This window comes from Oncorhynchus tshawytscha, linkage group LG06 (assembly GCF_018296145.1).
Source record: "Oncorhynchus tshawytscha isolate Ot180627B linkage group LG06, Otsh_v2.0, whole genome shotgun sequence".
Lineage (NCBI taxonomy): Eukaryota > Metazoa > Chordata > Actinopteri > Salmoniformes > Salmonidae > Oncorhynchus > Oncorhynchus tshawytscha.
In genome coordinates, this window is record NC_056434.1 from 68,522,555 (window position 1) to 68,540,561 (window position 18,007).

The following is an 18,007-nucleotide window of genomic DNA, read 5'->3' on the forward strand; positions in this document are numbered from 1 at the left end:
CGTTGTACGAGATCTTCAGTTTCTTGGCAATTTCTCGCATGGAATAGCCTTCATTTCTCAGAACAAGAATAGACTGACGAGTTTCAGAAGAAAGTACTTTGTTTCTGGCCATTTTGAGCCTGTAATCGAACCCACAAATGCTGATGCTCCAGATACTCAACTAGTCTAAAGAAGGCCAGTTTTATTGCTTCTTTAATCAGAACAACCATTTTCAGCTGTGCTAATATAATTGCAAAAGGGTTTTCTAATGATCAATTAGCCTTTTAAAATGATAAACTTGAAGTGACTCATCTGTTCTTTTTCCTGCAGTCTGAACAGCCAAAAAGCACATGGAATTGGATATTTCAAGCCACACAAGGGTAGTATTAAGTCAGAGAAAAAACTGATTCTTGGCCATGTGACTTGTCTGAATGGTCAAATCTGATTCATTTCTGGTTTTTAGACTGCTATTCAGCATATCTTGTTGCTTGTTTGCTACTCTGTTGACAGTTTGACAAGAAATGTGGTAGCTAACTAGCTTGATAATTGTTTACAACAAATTAGTGAATGTGCTTTTATAGCTAAACCGCTGGCTAGCTAGTTTACTACTGTGGCTAACCAAAAAGGACTTGTTTTGAAAGTTGGATCATCTTATCCTGTGTGGCTTTAAAAATGTTCTTACCCTATGATTTTGAAGATTCAAAGCAACTGGGAAATGTCCATGGCAGGCATTGTTGTCATGTTAACTTGCTGCATAACTTTTGAGTGACAGGAAGCAAAAGCACCACCACCAATCAGCCTGCACCACTGCACACCTGGCTAACTATGATAACTAGCGTAGCCTTGTTTTTATTTTTCAAATTGTTTCTATTTAACCTTTATTTAACTAGGCAAGTCAATTAAGAACAAATTCGTATTTACAATGATGGCATAGCAAAAGGCATCCTGCGGGGACGGGGCTGGGATTCAAATAAGAAATGTAGTACGAAACACAAGAGACACCACAACACTACATAAAAAGATACCTAAGACAACACGGTAGCAGCACAACATGGTAGCAACACAAACATTGTTAGGCACAGACAACAGGGCAAAAAGGTAGAGACAACAATACATCACGTGAAGCAGCGACACGTGTCAGTAAGTGTGTCCATGATTGAGTCTTTGAATGAGATAAAACTGTCCAGTTTGAGTGTTTTTTTGCAGCTTGATCCAGTCGCTAGCTTGCAGTGAACTGAAAAGAGGAGGGACCCAGGGATGTGTGTGCTTTGGGGAACTTTAACACAATGTGACTGGCAGAACGGTTGTTGTATGTGGAGGATGAGGATTGCAGTATGTATCTCAGATAGGGGGGAGTTTTATAAATAAGCATCAACCATTTGGTCTTGCGTCAGGAATACAGAGATAGCCAGTTTAGAGTATAGAGTGCAGTGATGTGTCCTATAAGGAACATTGGTGGCAAATCTGATGGCCGAATGGTAAAGAACATCTACCACCTTTACCTGCCTTGAGAGCACCCTTACTTGCCGATCTATAAATTACATCTCCGTAATCTAGCATGGGTAGGATGGTCATCTGAATCAGGGTTAGTTTGGCAGCTGGGGTGAAAGATGAGCAATTACGATAGAGGAAACAAAGTCTAGATTTAACCTTAGCCTGCAACTTGGATGTTTGCTGAGAGAAGGACACTACCGTTTAGCCATACTCCCAAATGCTTGTATGAGGAGACTACATTAAGCTCTAACCCCTCAGAGGTTGTAATCACACCAGTGGAGGGAGGGGCGGGGGCATTCTTCTCACCAAACCACATAATCTTTGTTTTGGAGGTGATCAGAACAAGGTTAGGCGGATGCATTGAAATTGCGATGCAGCCCATACAAAAAACAGATAGCTCTATCTTAAACCAAAGATTGTGGATATACTGACAAGATACATGTCTCTCCACCCTAACAATGAGAGTCCTTGTACACAAAGCGACACGGCGGGCTGTTTAACTCCCACCTATCCTTTCTTTAGATTGGTGGATACATCTCATTATTGTAAACCTTTTTGAATTTTCGATGAGGATTGTTGACGTCAACCGCCTGTAATTCAAAGGAGAGAGATGCTATGCTACTAGCCTCGTACCATGAATATGCACAGCCATCTCAAAACAACTCCAATATAAAGTGTTTTTTTCTCAAAGTTGGCGGGTTGTCACGTGTCCTACTTATGTCAGTACACTCATAACTTAAGCATTCCGAAACTTCTATTCGATCAAATAAACCTCACGTAGCAAATAAACCACAAATGTATGTTGTTGACCAAATTCAACACTCATTGACCTCCATACAAATACTCTTTGCTTTGGTGAGTGAAACAACAACAAAAAACACCTGCTGGAGGAAGACAGATTTTCAGAAGAGTTGGGTGTCTCTACCTCTGCTTAAACTGAATTATTTAAATTAATGTTCATTAGATTGATGCACGGGTGAGTCAATAGACTCATAAGGATGAATTATTTTGTGTCGATAAAAACAGCTGGATGTAATGGCGTCACACCTATAAAATATACATTTTTCGCATAAACCTACAGTCAAATAAAAATGTTGTGTTTGAAGTGTTTCCATGACTCATTTAGGCAAATTGCACATGAATAAATTGATGACAGTCTGTATGCCCTCCCACCTATCTGTTTCATGTCTCAGGTAGCCTGTAAAAGCCAACATGTATAGAATGCAATAATTTACTAATATTTGCCAAATTCGAATAATTCTCATGTGCCAATGTACTGCCATGGACCGTGCCCTGGTGAAACTTGCACTCCTGTATTTCTGAAATAATTGGATAGTAAAACTTGCAGTGGTGTGTATTCATGGATGCCAAGGGAAGCCAGGCTTCCCCTCCAAATGTACCAATAAAAAAATACAAATCTCTGGGTTTCATAGTTTTTCTTCAATTCCCAAGTGGCTGAATGTATCTCACTGGAGAAAGCATCCGAGCGAGCGAAACAGCGTCCCTCTGTCTCTGTATGTGTAGGCAATCTAGCTGATGCTTTTTGGTCAAAAAGAATATGATATTGTTGCCGCCCGTAGCATTTGGCCTCCCTTGATTAAAAAATTATACATTAGTAGCCAATCAACGTTGAGCTAAACTGAGTGAGCTCAACTGTGAATGGTCCTGGCACATCCAAAAAAGTGTCAAGGGAAGACAGTTTGGATTTGGCTTCACACCAAAAAATAAAATTGTTGCATCTAGTAGTAGTGTTGTCCTCCGGTGACTAGCTAGCATACATTGTGCCGCTGGCCTGAGAGGATGGAAGTTCTAAATGTAGTAGGCTAATGTTAACTAGCAGGCTAATCGTTGCCCAAGAAAGGAAGTTAGGCTAGCGAGCAAGCATTTTAGCCAAGTAGCCTAGGACAACTAAAACTAAAAGCTTGTACTGTATGACAGTCATAGACTATTTCGGCAACATGAAAGTGAGGGTGGCATTGGCGTTTCTCTCCAAGTAAGTTGAGTCAACACATTATTTCTATTTATGCACAAACACACACACACACAGAAATCCGTACCATGCAGTGGCGATTTTAGCATGTAAATCTTGATGGTGCTAACTCTCACTTTTTTTGAAGCATGCCAGCTATGCCACTACACAACGTAACACTAAACAATACATTAATTGTACTATAATGGTGACAAATGGTGCCCACAAACTGTTAGGGCCTACATAAAGCTGTCCCAAAAGCAGAGCTTTCATTCAGAACCATGGAGTGAATCCTTACCACCGCTACACCTGACTATCAGCGGAGCCTTGTCTGGCAGAAAAACAGTTCATTGAGCCTCATTTACTGCCTTTAAAAAAAACAAAGCTCACAGTATTCTCCCGGTACACCAAGTTAGAACTGTAGGATAAATAAAGGTGGCACATAAGCAGACAATATTCAATGATTACGTTTCTCTCAAGACAACTGGGAACACGGAAAAAAACAAGGTTGAATCATGACGTCAGTGATCTTCAGGTTGGAGCTCTAGAAAGAGGCATGAGTACCTGACTTGGAATTCAAAGTTGGATGACCTTCAAAACGTAATTTTCCCAGTCAGAGCTCGTTTTTTCAGAGTTCCAAGTTGTCTTGAACGCCCTGAAGTCTGAGATATCCCACTTCCGAGTTTCAGTTATTTTGAACGTGGCAAAAGTCATGCTGGATTGACAGCATGGCCAATGAATTCAATCTTTTCTAGCCCATGGCATGTGAATGTTTATCATTTTAAGCTTGGAAAAGAGACCCATAAACCCAGACTTGGACCACACACCCACTCCACTGAATTGCAGGCTAGTGATTGCTTTGCAACGCTTGCAGTTAGCCGCAGATTCCTTCCAAAACCCCTCATTTTTGATTTGGGATTTCCAACTTGTGTAATGTTTATGTTCAATGCTATTGTTAAAAAGAGAATAGTCTTACATTTGGAACAGTGCTAAGGTTGTCTATCAACTATAGAAATGTAGCGCAACAGAACAAGTTACAACTGAAGTATCTGCTCATCAATGAATTCGAAAAAAAAAATCAATTTGTTTAACACAGTAGCCGCATATCATCGGTAGGCCTTTATGCACTTGTAACCTTTTTTCATTTGGGAAACTATCATTTTCTAATTTATTCTATTTTATGATATTCCATGATATTGTTGTTAAAAAAAAAGTATTTGTGTTGACTGTGATTAGGGCATGGGAATATAAGAGCATCTGCTAGGCTAAATGAACAAACTTGGTATGCATAGCTCACCGTATGATCTTCAAACTAAAGACTGGCCAAACTCGTGTTTCTAAAATTGAATTCAAAGGCACTGTATAGCCTAATAAGGTACATTTCATTTCATTATGAAATTACTTTTTAAATGTCATTTTTTACAGCCCAAATGCAATGTTGATGTGTTGTTGAGCGCTCCTGACAGCCTGTAACTTGTCACAAAGCTTCACAATGTATTTCTTAAATTGCAGGCTATAGCATTGAAATACTAATATAGCCTAATTAATTTTAGGTTACTTGGCTTACTCGTGACTGATTATGTTGAGTTATGAGTTATGTTGTTAAATAGCCTGTTGAAATGTATAACGTCATAGTGACAGAATCACACATTACTTTCCAAACATTGTGTCCTCGGCTATAGAAGGTGGTAGCGCATCCTCTGAATGTGGTGGTAGCGCAGCCTCACAGTGACAAACCAAAGATATCCCATATGCATCGGAGTTACATCGTTCACCGGCAATTTACAACTTCTTTCTAGCATAAAGCATTGCGGTCAAAAGCGTCGTTATAGATATCTTTATATAATCAGGTCCATTAGATTTGTTTCAATCTTAATAAGCTAACAAGGGGTTGGCCTATGCTTTTAAATAATTTTCTTTAACAAAAGCAACAGTTAACTCATCTACCACCTCAATTCGAGCCCCGATTTTAACTTAACACACTGACACTAAGATATTTAAGGAGTGCATGGTGACATGGCTAACAAAATCTATGGATAGTAGATTATAAAGTCAAAGAGGTAGGACTACCTCTTATTTCTTGAATAGGAAGAAATATGCTCCAACACAAAGCCCTCTTAGTGTTAGTAGCCTAAAGTCAAATGAAAATGAACTGTTTAAATGAATTAGACATTATCGAAATAGCCTACTTTCAGCACCCATGCGCTGTCCATCTCCGCGGCCGCCGTGTCATAATAAAGTAGGTTATGTAAATTTCTCGAATATGACTTATTGTGAGGTCAATAACTCTGATAAATAGCTTCATTATGGGCAACAAAACATTGTTTTTATTGAAATCAATTGAAGCAGAAGCAAGTTTAACTCCGGTCCTCATCTTCACGCTCTCCCTCTCAAACTGAACATGACATCATTAGGCGCGTACAGATATTGCATTTTCTTTTTACAAATATTTAGATTTTTTCAGAAGAAGCCTTTGACTTTCCTCTTGAAGTTCCACTGTGAGGCCGTCGGTAAAATTGAATAAAGGCGCAGGACACAGTTCTGAGTAATAATCCACGATTTACTCAATAAATGGTAAGATTCCAACAAGGACCATATACAATAAACTAAAGCACAAACAATTACCACATGACAAACAATAACGCACAAAACAGAGAAGGAAATCAGAGGGTTAAATAATGAACATAATTAATGGAATGGAAACCAGGTGTAAATAATCAAGACAAAACGAAAATTAACGCCACGTTGCACCACAGACTGTCCAGGAGTTGGCGGATGCTTTAGTCCAGGTCTGGGAGGAGATCCCTCAGGAGACCATCCGCCACCTCATCAGGAGCATGCCCAGGGCGTTGTATGGAGGTCATACAGGCACGTGGAGGCCACACAGGACATTACATCAAAGTTGGATCAGCCTGTAGTGTGGTTTTCCACTTTAATTTTGAGTGTGACTCCAAATCCAGACCTCCATGGGTTGATAAATTTGATTTCCATTGATCATTTTTGTGTGATTTTGTTGTCAGCACATTCAACTATGTAAAGAAAAAAGTATTTAATAATAATATTTAATTCATTCAGATCTAGGATGTGTTATTTTAGTGTTCCCTTTATTCTTTTGAGCAGTATATATATATATATATATATATATATACACCCACACACTGATTTTAGCGTTGGCAAATTGGCTTCGTCTCATTGTGAGAAGCCTATAAAACGTTGCTAGATTCACAAACATTTTTTGCAATTCTGAAATGTATTGGAATAAATTACCAAACTATAAAACTAGCTAGCCAGCTACGGGCAACTGTAGCTAGATACTGTAATGACCTGACTAGATCATAAAGGAACAATTGTCCAGACAGAGGATTGAGTTTACGAATTGACGGTTTATTAAACCAACTTTATACAGGTTACTGTTTGGCCGTAACCCACGCCAAATACATGAAAGATAACCCACAAGCCAATCGTGACCTTCTCTTGTGAAGCCCAGACGTAAGAAAAAGAACAAAGGCTAAACCTGGTCTTAACTTCCAATGCTCCATCCCCCCTCCACGCCACTCCGCCAACCGCAAGGATGCCCGGCATCAGAACATTCCGTGATTGGCAGATAACAGGTTGATTGGCATGTCGGACCCCGCGAACACTGGGTACTGGTAAGTACAACACAACCACCTACTAGCCTAACACATTACACACAGCTGTCTGTGCGGGTCGCTACAATACGTTAGCTTACTAGGTACATTAATCGCTTTAGGTTGGTTGTTTTTAAACCCAACTTCAAGATTTCCGCCAAGGACGTTGCCTCTGACCATCACTCTCCCTCGCTTGGGCAAGGGACATTTAAGGTACACTCGGATGTGACGATGTCAAACGTATTTCAAGTGGGCTAAGGGTTTAGGGCTGAGAACTTGTCTACTTTGAGTTTGAAACGCAGCCAATGAGTGAATAGCAGTCAATTGGGCACTAGCTAAAAATTCAAAATTAATTGTCAACAATAAGCACAACATTACAAATATTTTCCAATACATAATTAACTTGCTATCTATAATATTGCATCGTTTTGGAATCGTGACTTTACATACGTTGGCATTCCCTGACTTTGAGAAGAGATTACGTGACGATAGGCTTAGCAACCACGTGACGCTGCATTACAACGTGAAAGCCATTGGTCGACAGTGTGCTGGGGGATGTTATACGTTCGTACGTCAATTGTCCATTGGGATTTCTATCTCCTCCTTTCTCTAATATCTCTGACTCTATTTCTGTCACGAAGGTCCCAGTCAGAAATTCATTGCTGTCCCGATAAAATCATTATAATGTCATTTTTTTTTCTAGGTAAATGCAATTGCACTTTTACATTTTTTTGTATGTATTTAAAATATTTATTGTTTTACCTGTGTTTTGTTTTAGACATGTTTGACGTAGTGGTGTAAATTGTTGATTGCTGATCATTTGTATAATACATATTTGTGCCTGATATTTGTCATTTGTACTTAAAATAAAATAGCTGTTCTGATGTTAACTTGCAAGTAGTCCACCCATATTTCTTATGATTATAAAACATGCGTGATTTCTACCAGTATGAGATATCAATTGTATAAAGTTGAATAAATTGAAAAATCCTCTGCTTCTGGCATTTGTCCACAATTTCGAACAGGCAACATCTTGGACAGCTCAGTATAAAAATCTGTAGTTTCACGTGGAGTACAAACTCGTGCTAACTTTAAATACTTTTGATCTGTTATCTACAATCGTCGTTGCTTGTTCATCAACTGCTATGTACGATTATTACAAAAGGTACGTGCCTAGAATTAAATGTTATCTGTTTAGAGTACATACGCATAGACAATCCTATGGTATAGCGACACTGTTAGCTAACATCGTACTGCTAGAGACATTAACGTCTGCACATACTTCCCCTTTCATCCCACTGAGGTAAATATATCGGTTTCATTTAGCTGTACTACTTTAGCTACTGGTAAATATATATTTTTCCCGAGATAAACTAATGCTAGTTAATGTTGCAGGTGACAGGAGACATGAATAACAGACGTTGCGGAGTGGACAACCGACTCAAACAGAGAGTTGAGCAGGTACATTTTTAGACTAGTTATTGACAGTATCCACCAACTGTCGTCTGTCATATTGACTGATTTCTATTTTGTAACACGCTAGCTAACATAGTAACACATTACTGTACATTTTTTGGGATCTGTTCAAATTTGTCTGATAGTATTTGAGTAACCAGAGTGGCCAGTATGTTGACATTACTTCAATGGCACATGATCTTCAGAGACTCTACAGGTGAGTTTGATTTATCATAATTTCCCCCTGTATTCTTTCTACAGCCTTTCTGAAATCCTTCAGGGTTTATGCACGCAGCTTAATATTGTATCTTCCTCAGAATGGACTATGGCAGGCGAAACAAGACTGCATTCAGAATTCAGGTTGAAAAAGGTGAGTAAAAACTGATACAAGTACCTCATTTATCATTTGACTGCACATGGCATTTTGGGTAGTTCAGCAACAATGCATCTGCCGATCATTTCACTTGTTATTAAAGCATGTTAGCCGGTTTCTCCAAGAGCAAACCAGATCCTACAATTCCTTGTGCATTTTTACACCTTCAGTCCATGGAGTGATATGCGATGAATCTGGACTGAATGATCTGGAGAACAAGCACTTGGCCAAGAGAGCCAGACACAGTGAGAAGGATGCTGGGTAAGGGCCACGCCATCTGCTCATAATCTTTTGTTTTGATTTGTAAATGCCCCTGAGTTGAGTGATTATACAGTGCATATTCTGGTATTTTACAGGGATGGCAGCAGTAACATGGATGACACTACTGATAGTGATGAGGACCTTCCTGAACAACCGGTACATCATTCTCTACTACCTCTTTCCACATATTAATTTGTCAGGTTTACCATCCTTATGTGTTGCTTATTACCATGTGAGTCATTGTAATATAATACATGCCACAGAGATTCAGAACAATAAGCTAATAGATTAAACTTGTTTTTCCTTCTGATTATCCCTTAACAGCCCATCAACCTCATGAATAACTCCCTGATGTCCCTGTACAAGAAGGGGAACCCAGAGAGTGGGGCATCTCCCAGGAGGGACAAGTCTGCATCAGACAGCCCTGCCCCTGAGGCTCACTCCACCCCTCAGAGTGTTGGTACCAAGGTGTCTGCGGGGGGCTGGTTCATAGACAAGGGCAGAGGCCTGGAGCATGACAGCATCCTCATTGACCTGTGTGAAGAGGAGGCAGCCAGTCCTGCAGGAAATGTATGTCTCACATTTTCTATGTTGTCTTTTGTCAGTGGTGGATGACTACATCTCTCTTTGTCTAACAATTCACTACAACAATTTGAATGCTTATATTGACTTCACTAGAAGCAGACAGATGCCTCAATGCTTGAGCCTGAGAAGACACCAAAAAAAGGCAAATTAAAAAAATCTAAACGTCGGAAAGGGGGAGCGTCAAAGGGCAATGATGGTGCCATCGAGGCCAGTATCATGAACAAGAAAGGTAAACGCTGCTTCCCACCTTGCTTTGCTGATGTTTAAGAAGTTTAACATTGTAGCCAGTCAAGGACACAAACAATATAAATTAAACAGCCCTCACATTCAAATCTGGACCACAAAGCCAGTTCCACTGCTTTTTTTGTCTAATCGGGGACTGATTTACATGTAGGACACCAGGTGGGTGCAATTAAATATCAAGTTGATCAGAAAACCAGCAGTAGTCCTGACCTCGTAGGGTAAGATTTGAATACCCTGTTTTACAGTATCACTTGAAGTCAGAATGGTTTGTGTTTTGTAAACTATAAGTTTTCCTCTGATCGTTCTAGCGAGGACTAAATCCATTGAACTACAGTATTCAACATTAAAGTTTGAAGATGTTGGAGGCAATGAGGACACATTGACGGTACGCTTGTTACATTTACATTTCTGTTTGGTCAATTTTAGTGTTGTCAGTGTTCTTAGCTGTCAAACCTCATTTAGATATATTCGGTATGCACGAAACCTGAGAAAGCAGACGAGCTCATACCTGAACTTGTCCAATAAGAATACTCCTATTCATTTCCTGTTTTTGAAAATGTTTATTTTTATTTTTACATTGTATCCTGCTGAACATGACCTATGCACTGAACTGTAATGGCTTGTAGATTGAATTCTTATCTGGCTCTCTGTCACTGAAGGAGGTGTGTAAGCTGCTGATACATATGCGTCACCCAGAGGTGTACCAGCAGTTGGGGGTGGTCCCTCCACGGGGGTTCCTGCTCCATGGCCCCCCTGGCTGTGGAAAAACCCTGCTGGCCCAAGCTGTGGCTGGGGTGAGTCTGGATGGTGTCCATATGATGGTATCCCACTTTACATATAGAGATTGTTTTTCCTCACTAATCTTATTCCACATTTTTCCTCACTGACATTTTTCCACCTTTCCTAATTTAGACAAGTTTTTTTTCTAGGTGAAAAATACTTTATTAATTTCCCTCTGTATGTTAAGGAGATGGAGCTGCCCATGCTGAAGGTGTCGGCGCCAGAGCTGGTGTCTGGGGTGTCAGGGGAGTCTGAGCAGAAGCTGAGAGAGCTGTTTGAGCAGGCTGTGGTAAGTGTCACTCCTACACAGTTCGCTGTGAAATGAAATGAAGAACATTTTATAAGAATGCCCCCTCAAGGACAGCTCGCTCAAATGAACCATTCTGGTCCTGTTACCCTTGCAGACTAGCTCCCCTTGCATCCTGTTCATTGATGAGATTGATGCCATCACTCCTAAGCGAGAGGTGGCCTCCAAGGACATGGAGAGACGGATTGTTGCTCAGCTGCTCACCTGCATGGATGGTAAGAGATGTCGTTTTAGCAGACTCTCTTGTCCAGAGCAACTGAGCGCGCACATTTTTCATTCGTCCTGGTCCCCCATGGGAATCGAACCCACAACCCTGGCATTGCAAGTGAGCCATACAGGACCCACGGGATGTATGCTAGTGCAACACATCTGGTTGATTTCATGACTTTTGCGTTGATGATTACGATACATCTATTTTTTTTTTATAGGAAGATCTCATTTGAGTACTTAAGATGAAGAAATCAATTGACTATATTTTGTTGGCAGGGTTGGGAGATTATCAATTCACCTGCTCTGGTACTATTGGATGATGTTAATCTTCCCTTCACTCTGTCATCTATGATTCTCTAGACCTGAACTCATTAGCGGTCACAGCCCAGGTGATGGTTATTGGTGCCACCAACCGGCCAGACTCTCTGGACCCAGCGCTGCGCCGGGCTGGACGCTTTGACAAAGAAATCTGTCTGGGGATACCTGATGAAGCAGCTCGTCTCAGGTGAGTGGGCTTGTCTCCTATAATAATAGTGGTGTTGACATTAATGTGGTTGCTAGCTCTGGTGTTGCGACCGTGTGTTGATTCCTGCTCTCAGAATTCTGAAGACCCTGTGTCGGAAGCTGAAGCTCCCTGAGGACTTTGACTACCGGCAGCTGGCGCGTCTTACCCCGGGGTACGTGGGAGCTGACCTAATGGCGCTGTGCCGCGAGGCCGCCATGAGCGCCGTCAACCGGGTCCTGCTGGAGAAGCAGGACAAGAACCAGGGGCTGGTCCCCATGGCGGAAGAGAGAGCAGAGTCCGAGGGGCCTCAGGGCGCAGGTCCTCTCCCACAGGGCCCAGAGAGATTCCAGGCCTCAGCAGACACAGTGATCCAGGAGATGACAGACCTTAGCCACGTACCACAGGGAGACAAGCAGCAGCTGCCTCTGGCTACTGAGACAACCTTCAGGGTGATATATTTGATTCCATCAATGTATGCTAGCTATGTTTTTCACTAGGGAAGTATGCTGTACATGGTCTTGGATCCACTGTTCCCTCTGAATCTGGTGAACATCCCACCTTGATGGTCAGTGGTGTGACAATGCTCCACTTCTGTCTTTACCACCAGGGGGAGCTTTGTCGCCTGCTGTCCCTGCTAAAGAGCAGTGAGTCGCTGTCTGAGGAGCAGCTTGCTGGCTTGTGCATCCTCATGTCAGACTTCCAGGGTTCCCTGGCCAGCGTACAACCCTCTGCAAAGCGTGAAGGCTTCGCCACGGTGCCAGACGTCACCTGGGAGGACGTGGGGGCCCTGCATGACATCCGCGAAGAGCTCACCATGGCCATCCTGGTGGGTATCGCCTCAACACAGCTGATGTTCTATCTGATATGTTGGGCTCAGTGTTAGCCACTGCATAACAACATAAGGATTTGGACTTGTTGTATTATAATTTGGGCCAGGAGTTTCTTCTGTTCAGGTCACGTGGTCAGGAAAATTATAATTGACCAGTTCCTTTTCTCTCGTAGCATTTAAGCTCGTAGAATAAAATATCCACCTCTATCACGGTTAAGACATTAACTATTTATTCCAAAAACGTAACACCAAACAACAATTGTTCCCACCCTAAATGTATTTTGTCATAAGAAAATGGGACATATACTGTACCTGTTGTGTGATTTGGAGCATGTCATTCAGAACAACAGTGGTTGATTGTAGGAACGTAACCATATATAATAGACTACCATGTTGTTGGTAAGGAAACCTGACTCGACTGCTATGGTTGAATAAGTAGCAACACAAGGAACCATAGGTTTTCTTCAGGTTAATTTAACAACCGCATGATGTGTCAGTCAATGTACACTGTCAATGGCCACAGAGTTACTCTATAACATTTACAATGTGCCATTAACGTTGTATTTCTGTCGGCTCTATCTAACTCCAAACTCATCCAGATTCAAACTGGATCGTAGGGTGTACTTTGTTGACTTCAGAATGAATACTGCCATTGTGCAGCTTAGATGAATAAGGGCAGTGTGTGTGTGTCCTCAGGCCCCTGTGCGTTCTCCTGAGCAGTTCAAAGCTCTGGGTCTCAGTGCTCCTGCAGGGGTGTTGCTAGCTGGGCCTCCCGGTTGTGGAAAGACCCTGCTGGCCAAGGTACTATTTGCCAGCTGCTAAAATCAGTGGAATGTTGAAGACTTGTGGTGGGTTTTAGTAATTCATCAGTTACAACCGTATACCATGCTGTGTGTCTCCGATTTCAGGCTGTTGCCAATGAGTCAGGACTTAACTTCATCTCTGTCAAGGGGCCAGAGCTGCTGAACATGGTGAGTCAGCTATACAGATTCCTGGAATGCCTCGACATGACTTTGCCCTGTGACACGTTGCCCAGTAATATTAACTCTGTGTTGGTAGATCTGCTGAAATTATATTTGTAACTGAAGTGCCCCACTGAAATCATTGCGTTCTCATAGACGGTAAGCACAAGGGATCCAACAGCCCTGTGCATTATTTACTTGGCGAGGGCTCAGTTACCTTTAGTCACAGCTATCTATACCCTTAGTAGGCATTATATCAGACCCTTCACACTGTGAGGTAACACTCCTAAATCACCTGGATGCATTTTAATGGCCTAACTCATGCCCACAGACTTTATATAACTTAAAACACAAAAGAAACAGACTTTGATTCTGGGGGCCTGAATTATTAATTTAGCATTATGTAGGTTAGACATATGTGTGTCTGTTTTTCGAGCTGTGCGTTTCGACATGTTACACAGCTTCGTGTCTCTTGTTCCTCAGTATGTGGGAGAGAGCGAGCGGGCCGTGCGACAGGTGTTCCAGAGAGGACGGAACTCTGCCCCTTGTGTCATCTTTTTCGACGAGATCGATGCACTGTGCCCCCGCCGCTCTGGGCATGAGGTGAGAAGGGCTAATAATCCGCGATCTGAGGGCCACCATCCGAGTGAAATGGAGGTGAATGATGATGATGATGAGAATAGTATTGTTGACATGAGGTTAATGGTGGCGGTGTGTCCTCAGTCTGGAGCCAGTGTTCGTGTGGTCAACCAGCTGCTTACTGAGATGGACGGACTGGAGACCCGGCGGCAGGTCTTCATCATGGCGGCTACCAATAGACCAGGTGGGCTCCTCGCATCATTTCACTCCCTCGTTGACATAGATATTCACCAATCGCAAAACTTGAGGGAGATTATTTTTCAATGTTATGGTTTATGTTGACGCATACAAATCTGTGAAGTTATTCACCATGGTTGACGCTGTCCCTGTAGATATCATTGATCCTGCTGTGCTGAGACCAGGTCGTCTGGACAAGACCCTGTATGTGGGCCTCCCACCTCCATCAGACCGGCACGCCATCTTACTCACCATCACCAAGGTAATGTGGAATGCCATGGATGGAAGCTCACAATTCAACAGTCCATGAGCCTCGTATAATGTCTTAGTGGCTGGTGTTGCTGTGAGAAGGGTTGTTTCATGATTGTGTCTCATAGGGGGGCAGCAGGCCTCATCTGGAGCAGGATGTGAGTCTGGAGGAGATGGCCCATGACGTGCGCAGTGACTGCTTCACGTGAGTGTCCCAGAGAAGGAAGGAGCAGAATCAATCTTAACCTACAGAGCTCCAGACTAACCCTTTACCCTTGTCCCATTGTTGCCACTAACATTTTCAGTTGGTGGCACCAGCCCATGATATGGTCACACCCAAATGCTGCTGAGGGGTCACGCAATAGAAAAAACGAGTAATCATCTTATATAATCATTCCCAGTGCTACTGAGATAGATAAAACAACTTTATTTCTTTAATCATACTAACATGTCCAAGCAGCAGGATTATTCATACATTTTGGGATGACAATTAGGTTATTGTTGCTAAATCAAAATGTGGCTCCAGAATTAGTCTCTAGTTCAATATAGATTAATTAGCTTACATCTTTGTGTACTAGCATCACATAGGCTAATTCATTTGGGGCTAATTTGAGTTACAAGTTTTTATTGTCACATGCATAGGATACAGCACAGTGAAATGCTTAACTTGCAAGCTCTTTCCCAACGATGCACAATGGAGGTAGTAATATAAGTAAGAAATAAAACACTTGAAGTGTGAGAGAATAAATCAAATGAACAAGGGGGGGGGGAGTACACGCGTGGCTCGCTCATCACAGCTCGAAACAACCACAGGGGCAGGGCAGACCCTTTGATTGCAGAACTGTACTCTTTGACCAAATCAAAAACCTTACAGATGTTCCCGTAGAGCCTTCAACACAGTGGATATTGTGTTTGTTGTTTCATGCAGTGGGGCAGACCTGTCTGCGTTGGTGAGGGAAGCCTCTGTCAATGCTCTGAGAGCCTACCTCCTGACCCAACCCAACCCATCTTACACAGGTAATACTGGCCTAAAGACTTCTAGGTCTTCTCTGCCTCTTGACTCTTTAACAGAACACTGCAACGTTGGTTGATTGCTCCCATACATTTCATTTATCAAGATGGATTTCTGTTTACACTTTCTAAGGCAAGATAAGTACCATACTCAAGGTCGTAGTAATTGTACAGTATCCTCCACCAGGGTTGTCAGTCCACTTCCTCTCCATCTGAGTCTGTACTTACTAACCCCTCAGGTCACAGCTACTCCAACGGCCCTGTGGCCGACATCCGGGTCAGCAAGCAGAACTTTGAGGACGCCTTCAAGAAAGTACGGCCGTCTGTGTCTAAAAAGGTGAGATGCATTGGGACGTGGACAAATTAATGACTGCATGTAACCAAACCCTGAATCCCTGTAGACAGTCTGACACGTATCATTTACCCAGTGAGTGACTCGCCTCAAATCCAAATGGTTAGGAATTAGACAAGTCTTAAGTATTTCGGTATGTTCCCAGAATCCAGAGTGTCTGGTAATGGCTTGTTTTGATTTGCCTCAGTTGTCATTGGGAGCAGCATTTTTGTATGTGTTAATTTAATAATGACGTAGGTTAGCACATGATTGCCCCCCTCCCTCCCAGCTGTCTTTAATCTCTCCCAGGTGAACCAGTCTTTCTTGTCCCCGTCAGTAACCAATGCATTGTCAAAAATAAAATCTTTAATTTATTTGTTGCGTACACCGATCTTGCAGGTGTTACAGCGAAATGCTTATGTTAAACATGTAGGTTCCCACACAGCCTCAGGGGTTTATGGTCACTGGGCACTAACTGTTCCACCATTACTATTTCCATCCATATTTATTATTTCCATCCATATTTGCATGCTGATGTAATCATAAATTAAGCCTAAAGTAAACCGGGTCTAGTCATAGACAGATAATGAAGTTGTGTGCTTTTACTTGCTCATTCGCCGTTTGTGTGATTGGTTGTAGATAGGAGCAGGGTCCCTTTTTTAGGCTTCAATACAAAGAGGAAGAGACTGAACAACAAACAAAGCATGTAAGGATTTTGAATGACTCACACAAATGCTCTTCATTTCCCCCTCTACAGGACCAGCGTATGTACGAGCAGCTAAAGGAATCTCTTACAGGGTGAGAGGATTTGACCAGTCCTTCAGAATGAAGGATATCAATGCTGATAAGAAGACCAATATCTCAATCTACAATAAACATTTATCAGACAAGAGTCCAAATTCCGAGTGATGTTTCAAAGGGTAACTCGGCAAAGATATACCAGCGGAATACATGTATGCATTCAATACAGTGCGGTGTCCACTTACACCCTTGGCTCTCACCCCCTCCCTTCCACAAAGATGTACTCATTACCAATGATCTCTCTGTGCGTATCACAGGACTTCATATCAGTCAGGAGAGGTGAGTTATTGGGAGTAGACATTAAGACATTGACTATTTTGGATTGTTTTGTAATCCAAACCACATTAAGACATGTTTATATTCGTATGTAAGCCTTGTGAATTAAGTAAAAAATGTATTACTGTATGTATTGACTGTTTTATTAAAAACATGGAGATGTATGATTTGATTACAATTTGTTCTCATTGATATGGGATTATAATGACTTGAGTTTGAATGTTGTGGTTGCACATTGAGATTAGTGGTTGCAAGTACCATTCTTCAAATGTGTCATTTAATTTTGCAAGTTTGTGTTGTGAGATTTAACTGTTGCAAACATAACTTGACATGAATACATTCAATGTGATCTGCAAGTATAATTTATTTTCAGAATAATTGGAATAAGTCCACTTACGAGTGAATGTCCTGCTGTGATTCAAAAATACTTAAGATATTGAATCTGCGCGTGCTTGGAGTTCTCACTTTACCAAGAGATTTGTAAAATTTTATAGCTAGAGATCCTGTTTGTTGAACATCTCATTCCAAAATCATGGGCATTAATATGGAGATGGTTCCCCCCCCTTTGCTGCTATATCAGCCCCAACGCTATCATGGGGGACTCTGTTCACAACATCAAACCACACAATGCCATACATGCGGTCCGCCATCTGCCCGGTACAGTTGAAACTGGGATTCATCCGTGTCTCAGTTATGACACCGAACTGCAGTCAGGCCAAGACCCTGGTGAGGACTTTTTTTCTTCTAATGCCTTAAAGTAATCAAAGTAACAATGTAATCAGATCGTTAGTTTGGGTAATCTGTTACATTAATGATTACACATGACAGGTAACTAACGGATTACATAAAAGTAACCTACCCAACCCCAGCCTGAATGCAATTACCAGTACAGCTCTAGCCTATACCCAATAGATCTGACCTGCTATTCCATTTGATGACAGG

General features: G+C 41.8%; 1 protein-coding gene across 2 annotated transcripts; it reads left to right on the forward strand.

The window, feature by feature from the left end:
* Positions 1–8,081: 8,081 nt before the first annotated feature.
* nvl (nuclear VCP like) lies at positions 8,082–17,229 on the forward strand. Of its 2 annotated transcripts, XM_024424773.1 has the most exons (24): positions 8,082–8,236; positions 8,467–8,532; positions 8,673–8,743; positions 8,844–8,896; positions 9,070–9,160; positions 9,256–9,316; positions 9,485–9,730; positions 9,839–9,974; positions 10,297–10,373; positions 10,648–10,782; positions 10,956–11,057; positions 11,173–11,290; positions 11,646–11,790; positions 11,885–12,239; positions 12,398–12,616; positions 13,316–13,420; positions 13,528–13,590; positions 14,065–14,184; positions 14,305–14,404; positions 14,553–14,659; positions 14,775–14,851; positions 15,575–15,663; positions 15,897–15,994; positions 16,746–17,229. In XM_024424773.1, the coding sequence occupies exons 2-24, from the start codon at positions 8,479–8,481 to the stop codon at positions 16,788–16,790; spliced, it is 2,667 nt and encodes an 888-aa protein (XP_024280541.1). In that variant the 5' UTR covers positions 8,082–8,236; positions 8,467–8,478; the 3' UTR covers positions 16,791–17,229. The 2 variants fall into 2 exon arrangements, with proteins under 2 accessions (XP_024280541.1, XP_024280542.1); XM_024424774.1 differs by lacking the exons at positions 8,082–8,236; positions 8,673–8,743 and having other exon boundaries at positions 8,788–8,896.
* The last annotated feature ends 778 nt before the right edge of the window (positions 17,230–18,007 follow it).

What these genes read in the sequence shown, in the direction of transcription:
- nvl (XM_024424773.1), top strand. Translation starts at nt 8,479, where the DNA reads ATGAATAACAGACGTTGCGGAGTGGACAACCGACTCAAACAGAGAGTT. An exon ending in AGCTGTTTGAGCAGGCTGTG is followed by an intron (nt 11,058 to 11,172) that starts GTAAGTGTCACT and finishes TTACCCTTGCAG; the next exon opens with ACTAGCTCCCCTTGCATCCT. An exon ending in TCTTACTCACCATCACCAAG is followed by an intron (nt 14,660 to 14,774) that starts GTAATGTGGAAT and finishes TGTGTCTCATAG; the next exon opens with GGGGGCAGCAGGCCTCATCT.